Source organism: Megascapheus bottae, chromosome 5 (assembly GCF_031878675.1).
Source record: "Megascapheus bottae isolate mThoBot1 chromosome 5, mThoBot2.hap1, whole genome shotgun sequence".
NCBI lineage: Eukaryota > Metazoa > Chordata > Mammalia > Rodentia > Geomyidae > Megascapheus > Megascapheus bottae.
This window is the reverse complement of record NC_143513.1, coordinates 4,203,054-4,217,453: the sequence shown is the minus strand read 5'-3', so window position 1 is coordinate 4,217,453 and position 14,400 is coordinate 4,203,054. Positions and strand designations below refer to the sequence as shown.

The window sequence follows — 14,400 nt, the reverse complement described above, 5'->3', positions numbered from 1 at the left end:
CATAAACATTTAATAATCTAGGAAATTCTAATTTATTTCTTTTGTTTGTTTGTTTTTGCTGGTCCTGTGGTTTAAACTTAAAGCCTGGGTGCTGTCCCTGATCCTCTTGTGATATAAGGCTAGTACTTTACCACTTGAGCTACAGCGCCACTCCCAGCTTTTTTGAGTAGTTTATTGGAGATAAAGTCTCATGGGAACTTTTCTGCCTAGGCTGGCTTTGACCCACAATCCTCAGATCTCAGCCTCCTGAGCTAGGAATACAGTCATGAGCCATCAGCACCTGGCTGGAAATTCTAATTTCTGAGGTTACCCTTAAATGTGACATATTTCCCTTTAGGTGTGTTACAGCAGTAACTCACCACACCCATGTTCTGTAGGTATACAGGGAGGTGAATGTGTACGAACCTGCTGCTCCTACTGTGGCTGAGTGCTTCCCTGTGCCTAGAACTTGAAGTGTTATTTCACTTCCATCTGGTTGAATTTGTCTAGACACGTAGAGCATGTAGCCACTGTGTCAGACACCTCAGACAAGGCTGCAGACTGCAAACACTCCTGAGTGTCAAGCATGTCTTCAAGCAGTCACATGTCCTTGCCAAGGAAAAGGAAGTATTCTTCTGGGTACTTTTGAGTTGCCCTTTAAACTCTTAGCAGAGGCAGATCGTCCATCCACAGAAGGTTGGGATACAGGGAGGGTAATGGAGACATGATCACATGCAACCCCATGACTGGCAGACTGTGAGATGTCTCATGGGGAAGACATTGACTCGAGTGGACCTTTGCACCAAGCTCCCAAAAGAGACAACCCCTGAATATAGTGCAGGTCCTTGAGGCAATCTGTCTTCTAGCTTCCCAGATCCCCTTCTCCTCTCATTTCTCTCAGGTCATCATGTAGGGGTACTCTTGTCATCACCTTTGCCCCCCCTGTCAACCTCACCCTCCAGCACCCAGCACAGGGTAGAGTGATGCATTCCCATGCAGTTAGCATTACTGGCCTGTCTTCACCACAGGATATGCTGTATCATGCAGCCCTGCCTCTCTGTACTCAATCTCCTCTTTTATCCTCCTTCATCATCGCATGTGTGTGTTCCTCTCATGCGCTCTGAGCTGGACATAGAAGTATGCCCCCTCCCTCCCTTCTTCTTTTTCTCCCCCACCCTCTCTCTTCCTCCAACAAGTGCATCTGGTGTCGCTCAGTACTGGGAAAATACAGCAGTGAGTAACATCCCTTTACTAGAATGTCAGAGAAGGCAGTTTAAACAAATGACTATAGTCTGAGTGAAAAGAAACAAGGTAGTGGTGCATGCCTTTAATTCCAGATGTGTGGGAAACAGAGAATGGGAGGTTCATAGCTTGAGGTCAGACTTATTACTGAACAAGCCAGGTGAGGGTGATCCCTCTTGTAAGTCCAGCTACTTTAGAGACACAGGTAGGAGGATTGTAGTCCAAGGTCAGACCCTATCCAAACTATCACTACAAATACGAGAAGAAAAGGAGGGGCTAGGGGAGGAGTCAAATGATGAAACAACAGGCTAGCAAGCATGCCCTGAGCAAAGTCAAAAAAAAAAAAAAAGAAAGAAAGAAAAAAGACGCCTAACCTAGCATAAAGAGAGCTTCATGGAAAGAGCTTACTTCACTCATGGTTCAGAGCCTTCACTCACAGGGTTCTGAACACCCCACATCTGCTCCAGGGAAACTGTGGGTGCAGTGACTTTCCAGGGAAGTCCAGGGTGGTTGCTAGCAAGATGCAAAATTGCCTTTTGATTGCCCACTTTGTCATGTTGGTAAAGAAAAGCCATGGAAACATTCTTCCTAGTTGGTAAGTTTTGGTGTGCTCTTGTTTGATGGCCCCTGCTGATGTTTTTAACCTGCTTTCATTGAAGGCACTGGAGATCTGTCAACAGAGAAACTTTGTAGAAGAGACAGTTTATCTTCTGAGTAAGTACTTTCGTTACTTTTCATCCCCATAAACAAATGGAATGGCATTGTGATATAAAACTGTTTAAGTATGGGTGTTGGTTCCAAAGCAAAAAATAAAAAATCACTCACACCAGATTGTATAAAAATTTAAGATGTAAAGAAAGAAATTTTGTAGCACAATACAAAAGGAAGAGTTACTGAAAGAATACTGTTGAAAAAACATACAAGTAATGTGGACTAAACAAAAGAAACAGCCAGACACTATGTCACATCTCAATTCAAAGCCAGCTCAGGAAAAGTCCAATTAACCAGAAAAGGCCAGTAGAGCACCAACATTGAATGAAAAAATGAAAAAGCCAAGTGAGAGTGTAAGGCTCTGAGATCAAGCTCTAGTACCAGCACAATGACCACAAAAAGAAATGAGACACACAAAACTCTCACACCTTACCACATAGATTAAAATTATAGGTGGAGTAATCATTTCTTTAAAATTATAATCAGCCACAGGAAGACTGTACTTCAGTACATCTTCAACTAGCTTCCAGGATCACAGACATGAGACTCCTTAGGGAGAATGGGGTTGCGGGGACAGGGAGAGAGAAAGTGAGAAAGATGCATAATCAAACAGTCCCAAGGCCCAGACCAGTCAGAGGAGCCCAGAGCTTGGGTCCAGTGATCTCATAATTAGGCATATGGGGATTTGTTATAGTAGGGGTTGACAGCTAGCATGTTGTCTCATACTTACCATATCCCAAGATGGCTACAAAATGACTGCAGGAGAGAATAACCCAGGATAAAGGTTCTAGGGACAAAATGGAGAAGTCTAGATGCCTAGTCATTCTCTGGTTCTAATTAACTCATGGGCCCAAGTCAAGTCTGTGTTGCTTTGCAAAATAAAAAGTAGTTTTTAAGTTGTTCTTACATTACAGATAGATAATAATGCTGGCTAACAGTAGGAACGTTCATAACCCCTAGACCTTGTTTAAGACAAGGGACAAGGATGAGGTGAAGCCCACATCCAGCCCTCTCCTACATAAGGCCTTCAGTATAAACTGTACTGACAGCTGACGGGAATGATTAAAACCATTGAAATGCCAGTAGATCCATAAGAATAGTGTATACAAGCTAATAGAAGCATAGTTAATAAATACTTTTATCTCATCAAGGTTGTTGAACTTGGAGGAGGAAGGAATTAGGGGGCTTCTTATAGGTCAGTCTACAGTTAGATTAGAAGAGTGATAGGCAGGGCAGGGAGTTTGGCCTAGTGGTAGTGTGCTTGCCTAGCTTGCACGAAGACCCAGGTTCGATTCCTCTGTACTACATACATAGAAAAAAGCCGGAAATGGTGCTGAGGCTCAAGTGGTAGAGCTCTAGCCTTGAGAAAGTCCAAGGACAGTGCTCAGGCCCTGAGCTCAAGCCCAGGACTGGCCACAAAAAAAAAAAAAAAAAAAAAGAAGAGTGACAGGCAAAGACACCTTCAAGGGGCAGAATGATTCCCAGGGCCCTTAAGACTGAATTATATCTGAATAGGAAGGGATTAAAGTCTAAAAGAAATAGAAATCTTAAAAAAAAAAAAAAAAAAAAACACAGGTGCAGTGGCCTGTAATCCTAGCTACTCATGAGGCTAAGATCTGAGGAACCAGGTTCAAAGCCAGCCCAGACACTAAAGACTGTGAGACTCTTATCTCCAATTACCACTAGAAAACTGGAAGTTGTGCTTGTGACTTAAGGTATAGGGCAGTAGTCTTCAGCTGAAGAGCTCAGGGATGGTGCTCAGGCTCATAGTTCAAGCCCTAGGACCAACAAAAAAAGAAAGAAAAAGGAAGGAGAGAGAGAGAGAGAGAGAGAGAGAGAGAGAGAGAGAGAGAGAGAGAGAGAGAGAGAGAGAGAGGGAGAGAAAGAAAGAAAGAAAGAGAGAGAACGCGCATGCGCGCACGCTTTCAGACAACAATCCAGTAGGCCTAGGCTCAGATTCAACTTGTATTATTCAGTCACTGCGTGATCTAGTTACTACCATTTCTGTTTGCCCTCGGTAACTTAGGAACATTGATAGATGGTCTCACTTCAGGCTAGAACGCCACTTAAGTGGTACTTTGGCAAGAGACACCAAATGACATCTCTGCACCCACTAAACAGGGGAAGTTCTCATGCTGTGTTACAGGGGGAAGGAGGGAGTAAATGTGAGTGTCACGGTTGTAAACAAAGATAGGCTCTTTCTTTTTATAAACATGGTGTCTTTCTCACTTCCTCCCCCTCCCAGGCCGGATGGGTAACAGCCGAAGTGCCCTGAAGATGATTATGGAGGAATTGCACGATGTTGATAAAGCTATTGAATTTGCCAAGGAGCAAGATGATGCAGAACTGTGGGAAGATCTGATTTTATATTCCATCGATAAACCACGTAAGCAGAGAGAGAAGTCAGCTTTGAATCAGCTTTTCTTTCAACACAGCCACTTGTGGCTGGAGTGAGAATTATCTAGGGATGTGCTAGATTGAAAATGTGGCAATATGTGTGCAGTAAAAGACCAGTTCCCTCATAGAGAGAGGACTGGAACTTCTCCCCTTCATGTTGCCTGAGAGAGATAAAGAACAAGTGGCCAAACAGTGTATTTGTTCGGACCCCAGGAAGCATATGTTTTACCTTCTGTAACCACACTAGATAAGGGGTGTCTGGGTAGGTTGGAGTGGGGTTAGTTTCATTTGTATACTGAGGCCTTTATTGTAAAAATATAAAGTCCTTGTCATTCTCCTTTCTTGAAAACATATAACTGTTCCATGATGACCATGGCTAGATATTCTCATTGTAGTGTTTAAGTTCTTTTCTGGCAAAGTTTTACTGTCACAGTCCCAGAAGTATTTGTTGCCTTCAGGTTGACATTTCCATTAGGTCTCCTTTTTGGAGAAACAAACTAAAGGAATAATCTTAAAGCCACCCAAGTTCTCTTTGGCAGACCCAGAAATAATTCAGAGACTAGCAGCCATGGTTTAAAGTCTTCTGTAAGTTAAGAGGGCTTGATCTGACATTGACGCTGACTTTTTCCTCTTCAGTAACAAAGAATGTAAATTACAATGATAAAGTCATGTGAGAATAGCCAGTGCAAATATTAAAATACATTGGGAACTTGATCTGGCCTGAGTCTGGATTACCTACTTCTGGCTTTGTGGCTCTGGCTAAATTAAACACCCTGTTTCCTGGTCTGTAAAATATAAATACCTCACATTCCAGCCTTGCACAGTGTTGAGAAGTATTCGATAGCTGAACCACTGGAAGCTCTTGGCTATATTAAACCCATTCCACAGTATAAATGATATTTTGAAGGTAGGAGTAATATAGTGCTTTCTTTAAATTGTCTCCCCTCTCTTACCTGGAAATTGAGTCAAGGGCCTGCACCTCTCTAGCCAAGCACTCTTCCACTTGATCATCACTCCAGTCCTGGGAAAATTGTTCTGCAGAATTGAGATGCAACTGAAAAAACGATTGGTTCTTCAGAGCTCAGAAATCCAATGGTTTTTAACACTTAGCTGAAAGAAATAATGTTTTTACATCCTTTTGGTCTAAAATTGCATTACATGCAAATATAATACATTCTAACATCACCTTCACATTCACTGTTTTCTGTGATATTTGACAGCGTTTATCACTGGATTATTAAACAACATTGGCACACATGTTGACCCCATTCTCCTGATTCACCGCATTAAGGAAGGAATGGAGATTCCCAGTCTGAGAGATTCCTTGGTTAAAATTCTGCAAGACTACAATTTGCAAGTAAGTGTCCTTCCTTAGTCAAATGAGAATGCTGAGCAAGAGTACTTGCTGTATATAAACACTTCTCAGATGGATGTTAGGTGTCTGTCAGACATTTTTAATGTGGTAGCTCTATTTCCTTTGGAAAAGCATTGCAAGAGAGCATGGAAACGTTCCTGCTTATTGCAACACACCGTTTCCCGCATTTTCTGTGCATGTTGAGAAGGCATGTTAACGTTTGAGGAATGTATGTAGCAAGTGTGGTACGGAGGAGGTGAGAGGAATTGGCTAGTTGTTAGGTCTGGCCACTCACCTGTTTATAGGGAAAATCAATCCTGTGTCCACCTGGAGGTAATATACACTGTGTCTCAACAAGTTTAGTAATTTTTGTTGAAGTCATTCAGTCATGCCTGAATCATGTTCAGTTTTGAGGCTTTCTGTTCAGCCTTTGATTGCTAAAGTAATAGAACCTTTGTTATCTGATTTAATGTAGAATTTGTGATATGAAAAAGGAAGTCATTATTGTCATAAATAATAAGCTAATTATCAGGCATCTTAATTTTTTTTAAAAGACCTGAGCAATTGCTGTTTTTCATAATGTTGATATCTTGTCCTTGAAACTATTTGACACACATTATCTTAAGTATTCAGACTAGCTTCCTTGAAAATGATTTTTGCTTATAATAGAAGCAGTTGCTTTCTGGAAACAGTTCAGTTTTACAGGTAAAATGAAAAGGTAGCTTCTTAGGAGGAGAATTCCAAAGCATGGTTTTTGGGCCCTCTGTCAGTATGAAGAGTGCAAAGAGAAGCCAGCCTGCCTCAGGGCCTCAGCCTGAGAGGCTGCATGATAAGCAGGTGCAGAAGGAAGATTCATGGCATGTGACGGAGGCCAGAGCTCAAAGTTGAGAGGTTGTTGCCAGGGAGTGTAAGACTCACTTTAAACATGTTCGGGAATGGGGTACATGTTGGAATTGGTCAGGAAACTGGAGGCCACAGCCAAATTGACCTTCAGCATAGTCAGGCTCCAGCATCCTCGGGGAAATGGAATGTTAGCAATGTCCAATCCACATAGACCTGTGGGGAGCTGGGTGACCACACTTGGAATGAGACGCTTTCCCTGCCTGCCAGGTGAATGGTTTTGGAGTCTTCGCTGAGGAGGGTTTGTGGGAAATGGGCTTTGTGAGAAGCACTTAAGCCAAAGATAGGGAGGATCTGTTCTGTGAAGAGCAGGTGGACAGGTGTTTTTTGTTGTTGTTGTTTCCCCCCCACACCCTGTGGGACTTGGAGATCTACAGATGACCCAGGAGAAAACATTACTGAGCTCCTAAGGCCTTCTAGCCTTAGGAGCCTGAGGGCAGAGTCACAGGTGAGGTAGAAGCCCCTGCTCTGAGAGCCTCCACTCACTGGGGCTTGAATCGACTTCAGTGTGAGTGTTACAAAGCTCAGAGCATGAGTGACCTGAGCAGTGACCAGCACTTTGGTCCTTACCTCCTGGGGCAGGCAGGGTGTGCTCAGAGAGCCACATTGAGAAGTCATTCCATCCTCTCCAACAAGTCAGCACACAGCTTCCACAGTGTCTGCACACACACCAGCAGAGCCAGGCCCTAAAATTAGTAGATGCAAAATGAATGCATAAGCATAAAAATGAGCCACTACAAATACTGTTTAATAAGTATTTTATCCTCTTAACTATATTTAAAAATATACCAAGAACTTCTCCTTGCACTGTGGAAGCTGTTGCTTGATGATTAAAGAGGCCCAGAATTACTTAGCCATCAGGCCAGTGATCCACTGCTGCCTATAAACTCTCAACCAAGGTGTAGTTTTGCAAGGGACAGGAGGGGCTCAGAGGACAGGTGGCAGAGATTGAGGACTCCTCACTGGAATCTATTGTGAAGCCTCCTCAGAAAATTCCCTGGACTGCTTCCCTCTTGTAAATAAAAGAAAGGGTTTGGGATTTTTTTTTTTTTCCTGTGAGAAAGGCTGCTCTTTCACACTGGTGGCTGTTTATTCTCTTTCTCAAAACTCCTTTTAGAGACCATAAGAAAAATTAACTTAGAGCCAGGCGCAGTGGCCCACATCTGTAATCCTACTGATATCTGAGAATCTAGGTTCAAAGCTGAGGTTCAAAGCCAGCCTGGGTACTACAAAGCCATGAGACTCTTATCTCCAATTAATCACTAGAAAATGGGAAGTGGGGCTGTGGCTCTAGGGGTAACCTTGAGCTGAAGAGCTCAGGGACAGTTCCCAGGCCCAGGGGTAGGGCAGTAGCCTTGAGCTAAAGAGCTCAAGGACAGCTCCTAGACTCAGAGTTCAAGCTCTATGATCCCCCCCGCCACTCCAAAATTAACTTAGGATTCACTGTAAAGACTTACACAGTTCCCAGGGGCTCCATGTACATGTTTCTATTTGATTTTGTTTTGTCCTTGTTTATGTTTCATGAAATCACACAAAGTCAACATATTCATTTATGGGTAAATAGCATTTAGATCAGTGTCACCTCTTTATCACTTGCCCACCTCCTCCTCTCCTTTCCCCAGCCTTTCACGTTGTGCTTGCTTGTTCCATTTTCAGATGTGTATATGGATTCTTAGGACTGTATTTCCCTCCACTCCTCTTACCACCCACCCAATGCTTTCCCCACCCCAATCCAGACATGTTTCAACTTCTTAATGTTATTGTCACATTGCTTGTTCATTGTTGTAACAAAGAGTACCATGTTTTAGTCAGGTTCATTGTGAATGTGTGTGTGTGAATGTGTGTACTTAGCTCGAAGGAAGCTTGGGCTACACAGTTAAGACTGTATCATTGAAAAGTAGGGAAAGAAGGAAGCACTTTTCCATATGCAATTTCTCAAATACAAGAATTCTCAAATCATGTAATCTCTTGATTGTCAGGACTAGAGAAGGCTGGTGTAGAACTATATTATAGACATCATGTATATTTCCTGAATGTTTGCCTTGATGTACTTAGGATGTGGTACTGCTCTGGCTAGATTCTCCCAAAGCCAGTGTTCTCAGGGATTTAAAGAAATAAAACTGCTGTACATGACTGCCCTAGACAACTAAGATTGGTTACTCCCTCCCTTCCCCTTCCCAGGGTGTGACTTCACACCTGCACAAGCAAATGGCTCTTATAGGTATACTGTGGAGAGTGATGTCACTAAAGAAAGTGAAAGTGAAGCCCAGATGCACAGCCACTCACAGGCACATGCATGTCTGTTCAGCTTCCCAGCCACACAGTGTGTCGTGCCATGTGGACCTGGCACACATGTGTGTGGCAAGGAGATGAGTATAAGAGATTCATGGATAGGGCCGGGAGTTTGGCCTAGTGGTTAAAGTGCTTGCCTAGCATGCATGAAGACCCGGGTTGGATTCCTCGGTACCACATACATAGAGAAAAGTTGGAAGTGGTGCTGAGGCTCAAGTGGTAGAGCTCTAGCCTTGAGAAAGTCCAAGGACAGTGCCCAGGCCCTGAGCTCAAGCCCAGGACTGGCAAAAAAAAAAAAAAAAAAGATTCATGGATAATGTAGGAGGTGTAGGGGTGACAGCTTTTCTATTCTGGACAAAAATCTTTGGCCAAATTTCAGAATTCGTACTCGGTTTTACAAGTAGCACAAGAGACATAGTGCAGTAATAAAAGCTAAGTAAATCGCAGCAAGAAATGACTGAGTCAGGCCTGCAGAGGTGTGTCTGGTAACCGTAAAGAAGGAAGAGGATACTGAGCCAGGGGAACCAGAGAGGCTTAGGGAGTATTTCAAACATACAACTTCTCCAGTTCCTCTACAAGACTCCAAGACTCCCTTCTCCCCTATTTAAAATGGCTTCTTTTTTTTTTTAAATATGTGCATTAGATTCTGCTTCGTGAAGGCTGCAAGAAGATTCTTGTAGCTGACTCTTTGTCATTGTTGAAGAAAATGCACCGAACTCAAATGAAAGGCGTCCTGGTTGATGGTAGGTAAGGTTAAAGGACTCAATATGGCACAGTATGCCTGGCTTTCAGAAGACACTGAGCCGATATGGACCCTGCTTAATCCCAGGCCTGTGTATTTTCTTGCAGAGGAGAATATCTGTGAATCATGCTTATCCCCGATCCTTCCCACAGGTAAGGAAGCTCCCTTCTCAGATGTCAGTGATGGCTGCCCTTCAGATTTTGAAATTAACTAGTTCCCATATATGGAATGGTATTGCTTCCATAATAACTCAGCTTCAAGAAGGCTCTGCTCATAGTCCAGTGCACCCCAGTGGGCCAGGCCAGACAGTAGTGTACAGTGAACAGTGTGCACAGTGCAGAGCCTGGGTGAGCCACAGTGCAGGTCCACTTAGGGTCTTCTGTGAGTCCAGGCAGCACCTGAGAATACACCTTACTTACAGGTTTCTGGCCATGCTGGTGTGCTGGCTTAAAGGCTGTTATTTAAGAAAGGTAGTTTTAGGGCCAGGAGTTTGGCCTAGTGGTAGAGAGTTTGCCTAGCATGCACAAAGACCCAGGTTCGATTCCTCGGTACCATATACATAGAAAAAAGCCGGAAGTGGTGCTGAGGCTCAAGTAGTAGAGCTCTAGCCTTGAGAAAGTCCAAGGACAGTGCTCAGGACCAGAGCTCAAGCCCAGGACTGGCCAAAAAAAAAAAAAAAAGGTAGTTTCACAGCAAAACAAGCTCAGAGGAACAGTTCACTATCCACAGCTTATGCCCTGGGTGGAAGAGCCATAAAACCATGCATGTGTCTGGGAAACATCTCATGGGAGCTTTTCCTTAATTGCCTTGAAGCTGTGTGGGGACAGGGCACAGATGGCACACAGCTTAGGACTGTGCGTGACCCTCCTGTTGGTGGATTTATTTATTTATTTTTACCAGTCCTGGGCCTTGATCTCAGGGCCTGAGCATTGTTCTTTGGACTTTCTCAAGGCTAGAGCTCTACCACTTGAGCCACAAACCACTTCTGGCTTTTTTCTATGCATGTGGTACCGAGGAACTGGGTCTTCATGCATGCTAGGCAAGCACTCTACCACTAGGGCCAAATACCCAGCTGGATTTATTACTCTTAGTTTTGACCAAGAGTGGTCAAAAAAAATTTACACATTTTTTTTTAAGTTCACAAATGTTAATTTCCACACGTACTTTAGTATATAGAAATAACTGTGATCCACTTCACCTAACTTCTTATAGATAGGATTTTCCTCATAGTCATAAAAGAAAAAAAAAAAGTAAAGAACAGAGCACTTCACTGCTGTGCTGCACTCAGTGGTGTCTCATCATTGTGATTTGTTGGGTCCCCTCCATCTTTGATTTTGTGAAAATATGCTTTCCACAAAGCAGACAGTAATCCGAGGTAAGTAAGTGATGTCAGTCCTTCCAAACCAGAAAGAACCTGGAACGTGATGTGCTAATTGAAGTGATAAGTCATTGAGATTTGTTGGAAGACACTAAGCATGTCCATTGCCGAAGCTGGACAGGTGAGGGAAAAGAATAGCCCACAAGTCAGTGGTAGAGCACTTCCTCTGCATCCTGCGTCTCTGTGGTTGTCCTCATCAAGGGCCTCCTTACAGCTTTCTACCCACCAATATCAAGAAGCTACTGAACTCAATGGCTAACTAGACAACAACACTTTTTTTTTTAATGTATAGAGGGGTTACAGCTATATTCGCCACATAGAAGGTACATTATTTCTCACACATTGATACCCCTTCTCATAGACAACAACTCTTTAAAAGATAGAAGCTGGCCAAGAGTTTGGCCTAGTGGTAAGAGTGCTTGCCTATCATGCATGAAGACCTGGGTTCGATTCCTCAGTACCATCTACATAGAAAAATCCGGAAATGGTGTTATGGCTTAAGTAGTAGAGCTCTAGCCTTGAGAAAGTCTAAGGACAGTGCTCAGACCCTGAGTTCAAGCCCCAGGACTGACAAAAAAAGTTAAAAGATAAAAGCTGTTGTTTGCTTATTTGTATCATGCATAATTTTTTAAAAGCCTCTTAAGAACCATTAGAATGTGAGAACAGGAACTTACATAATTAGAAACTGAAGAATAATTGTTGCATTAAAATGCTGTCTTTCTAAATGCAAACTTGGCATGGAGATGTGCTAACTATTCAGCTGAGCTATAGGCCATCAGTTCACACCTGCAGTTCTCACAACTCAGAAGGCCGGATCAGAAGAGTCACAGTTCTAAGCCAGCCTGGGCAGAAGAGTCCATGAAACTCCATCTCCAGAGCAACCAGCCAAATGCTAGTGGTATGGCTTTAATGATAGACACTGGCAGCATAGCAAACAAGCCTACCAATCTCAAGTCTCTGAGTTCAAACCTCCGTGCCACCAAAAGTAAAGCAAAGAAGACTCCACTGACCTACATTGACTTAGCATTACAAGATTCTTTACTAATGGCACAAAAAGTAATTCTGCTTAGTTTTTCTAGAGGAAGCAGACTTGAATTTTCACTGCTTTAGGGAAAGATGTGGGCTCTTATAGGTCATGTTCTAAGACATCGACCCTGTGTATCCCTCAGCCCTGTGTGTTTGATTACCCAGGCCAGGGCACAAAGCAGGGGCAGGGCAGGGCGAGTGCTGTTCAAGCAGGGGTGCAGTAAAACACAGACTCACAGCCTGGGCTTCGGACCCTGCCCTGGCAGTCCCAGGTGACCTGGGAGACATTTTTATGAACCACAGGCTAGACTTCAGCGTAGGGTATGTTGGGTCGAGTTGGGATGCACAGAGGTGCATGCACATACTGATTATGAGTGGGTTCTGTTTGTTGTTTTTAATGATTACTGCTGCATTTGCTCTGAAATTGTCTCCTCTCCTCATTTTGGCGAGTGACACAGAGGCCAAGCAGGTGGCCTCTGACTCCAGATCATGCAGCACAACTGCAGTGCCTGCTCTGCATCAGGTCACCTCCCCCAAAGGCTAGACCTATGAGCCAGGGCTTCCCTTAGTCAGGTTTGCATGACCCGTGTATTTGCTGATTGCACTGACCTGCCCTTTCTTCTGCCCACTCCCACCCCTCCCAGATGCAGCCCGGCCTTTCAGTGTGGTGGTCTTCCACTGCCGGCACATGTTCCACAGAGAGTGTCTGCCCGTGCCCACCATGGTGAGTGGCCGCTGGCACCTGCCAGCCAGAGACAGGCAGGGAAGGAAGACAGGGCAGTGTTTGCCAGTGGATGTCTGAATGTGGTGCCATTTTCCATAAGGTTCTCAGCATCTCTGGATTAGGGTGTCACTGAGAGGTCCTGGAACTGCCTGCTTCAAATACCACAGGATGGCTGTGCTGTCACATTCCGTGACAGACGTTAATTCATTGGTGTTTAGGTGCTAGTGTGTGTCACACACTGTAGGAAGCATAAAAGCGTACCCAATTAAGTGAATTCACCAGGAGACATTGGTGGCTCAGGCGGCGCTTCAGTCCCGTGCAAAAAACTATTTTAGCTCCTGCTATTATCCTTCCCCATGAAGTCCCAGGCCCAGGCCACACAGCATGCCGGTCCTGCCAAGGGAAGGGGCGGGGGAGGCCCCTTGAGTCACAGGGTGAACCCAGCCTAACCTCCACAGGAGTGACATCTCACTTTCAGAGCCTCCCCCACTCCCAGCCAGCGCTATAGTAATACTGCGATTGGGACAGGAGAGATAAGACACATTTCTAAGCTGTGTTTTAAATTCCATTCCAGAACTCTCCAACTCAGCACTGCAGCATCTGCAGCGCTAAGAACCGTGGGCCAGCTGGAGTGGCTCTGGAGATAAAGAAGTAGCTGGTGCCCATCCATCTCACCCCCACATGTTCACAGCCGTCTGTTCAGAGCCATATCTGTGTCCTCTTGCACTGGGCTCTGAGCAGTTTCCCCTCTGCTCCTACCTTCTCCAGGTTCTTCCATGCTGGTGAATGAAGTGGGGGCATTCTCTAGATTTTGAGCTCAGGGCCAAGATGACTCCTTGCCATTGAGCAAGCAACACACATAAGAGTTGGAGTTAGATATAAGCATTGTAGACCTTGTTGATCCTGGTAACTGAAGTGGACTGCTGAGAATTGCCCCAGCCAGCCGAGAGCATAATCTACTACAGGAGCCCCGCAAGCTCCTGCCACAGCTCTCACCTCATTTCCACACGCTCTGCCAGGATCATTTCTGGCATTCTGGCCTGGCTGTTTTGTATCAGGAACTGTGGTTATCTTCCTAATAGGCTTTTTATGAAACACTGCACATGGTCACCATTCAGCGACATGTGGGAACAACCAGCAGGCTTACGTCCGCAACTTGCTGTGTATTGATCCTGGGTCCTGTACATTCTGACTGGTCAGCGTCTGGCCCTGCCCAGTTCTCTGTTTATCGTTTTAATAAATATTTGTCCTTCTCATTGTAAAAGACATGGACTGCGATCAACATCTGTCATGAAGTCTGTGAGGCACTGAAGGGAATTGTCTGATGGCTTGTGAGTAGATTTTCCCCGCAAGCAGCACAGGAGTACCCTGTCAATCCAAGCGTGGTTCCCAGAAGGGATGGCCTGATGGCAAAAGTAGCAGAGGATGGGCCTCCCCAGGAGCCTTTTCATACAGCACGAAATTCAAGCGTGTCTTCCAGTCATTGGCGGGTCACACGGCCACACTGGCTTGATGACTCACACTCATTCCTGCTGTTGGTCGCATGGATGGGAACCGAGTGGTGGTGTGCTCTCTGGAGGAAGGACGGGATGCAGATGAGCATTGGGCACCTGCAGACCCAGCCTGCATTTGCCACTCCCCCAAGCTGCTTCTCG

At 44.6% G+C, this 14,400-nt stretch overlaps 1 protein-coding gene across 1 annotated transcript in view; it reads left to right on the top strand.

Moving 5' to 3' along the window:
• Window positions 1-14,027, top strand: part of Vps41 (VPS41 subunit of HOPS complex) — a 111,345-nt gene extending 97,318 nt beyond the window's left edge. Inside the window, exons 22-28 of the mRNA XM_090333141.1 lie at window positions 1,881-1,935; window positions 4,178-4,318; window positions 5,550-5,686; window positions 9,519-9,618; window positions 9,725-9,769; window positions 12,666-12,745; window positions 13,320-14,027. Coding sequence (XP_090189267.1) covers window positions 1,881-1,935; window positions 4,178-4,318; window positions 5,550-5,686; window positions 9,519-9,618; window positions 9,725-9,769; window positions 12,666-12,745; window positions 13,320-13,400 — 639 coding nt within the window. The 3' untranslated portion in view covers window positions 13,401-14,027. The remainder of the gene's footprint in view (window positions 1-1,880; window positions 1,936-4,177; window positions 4,319-5,549; window positions 5,687-9,518; window positions 9,619-9,724; window positions 9,770-12,665; window positions 12,746-13,319) is intronic.
• The last annotated feature ends 373 nt before the right edge of the window (window positions 14,028-14,400 follow it).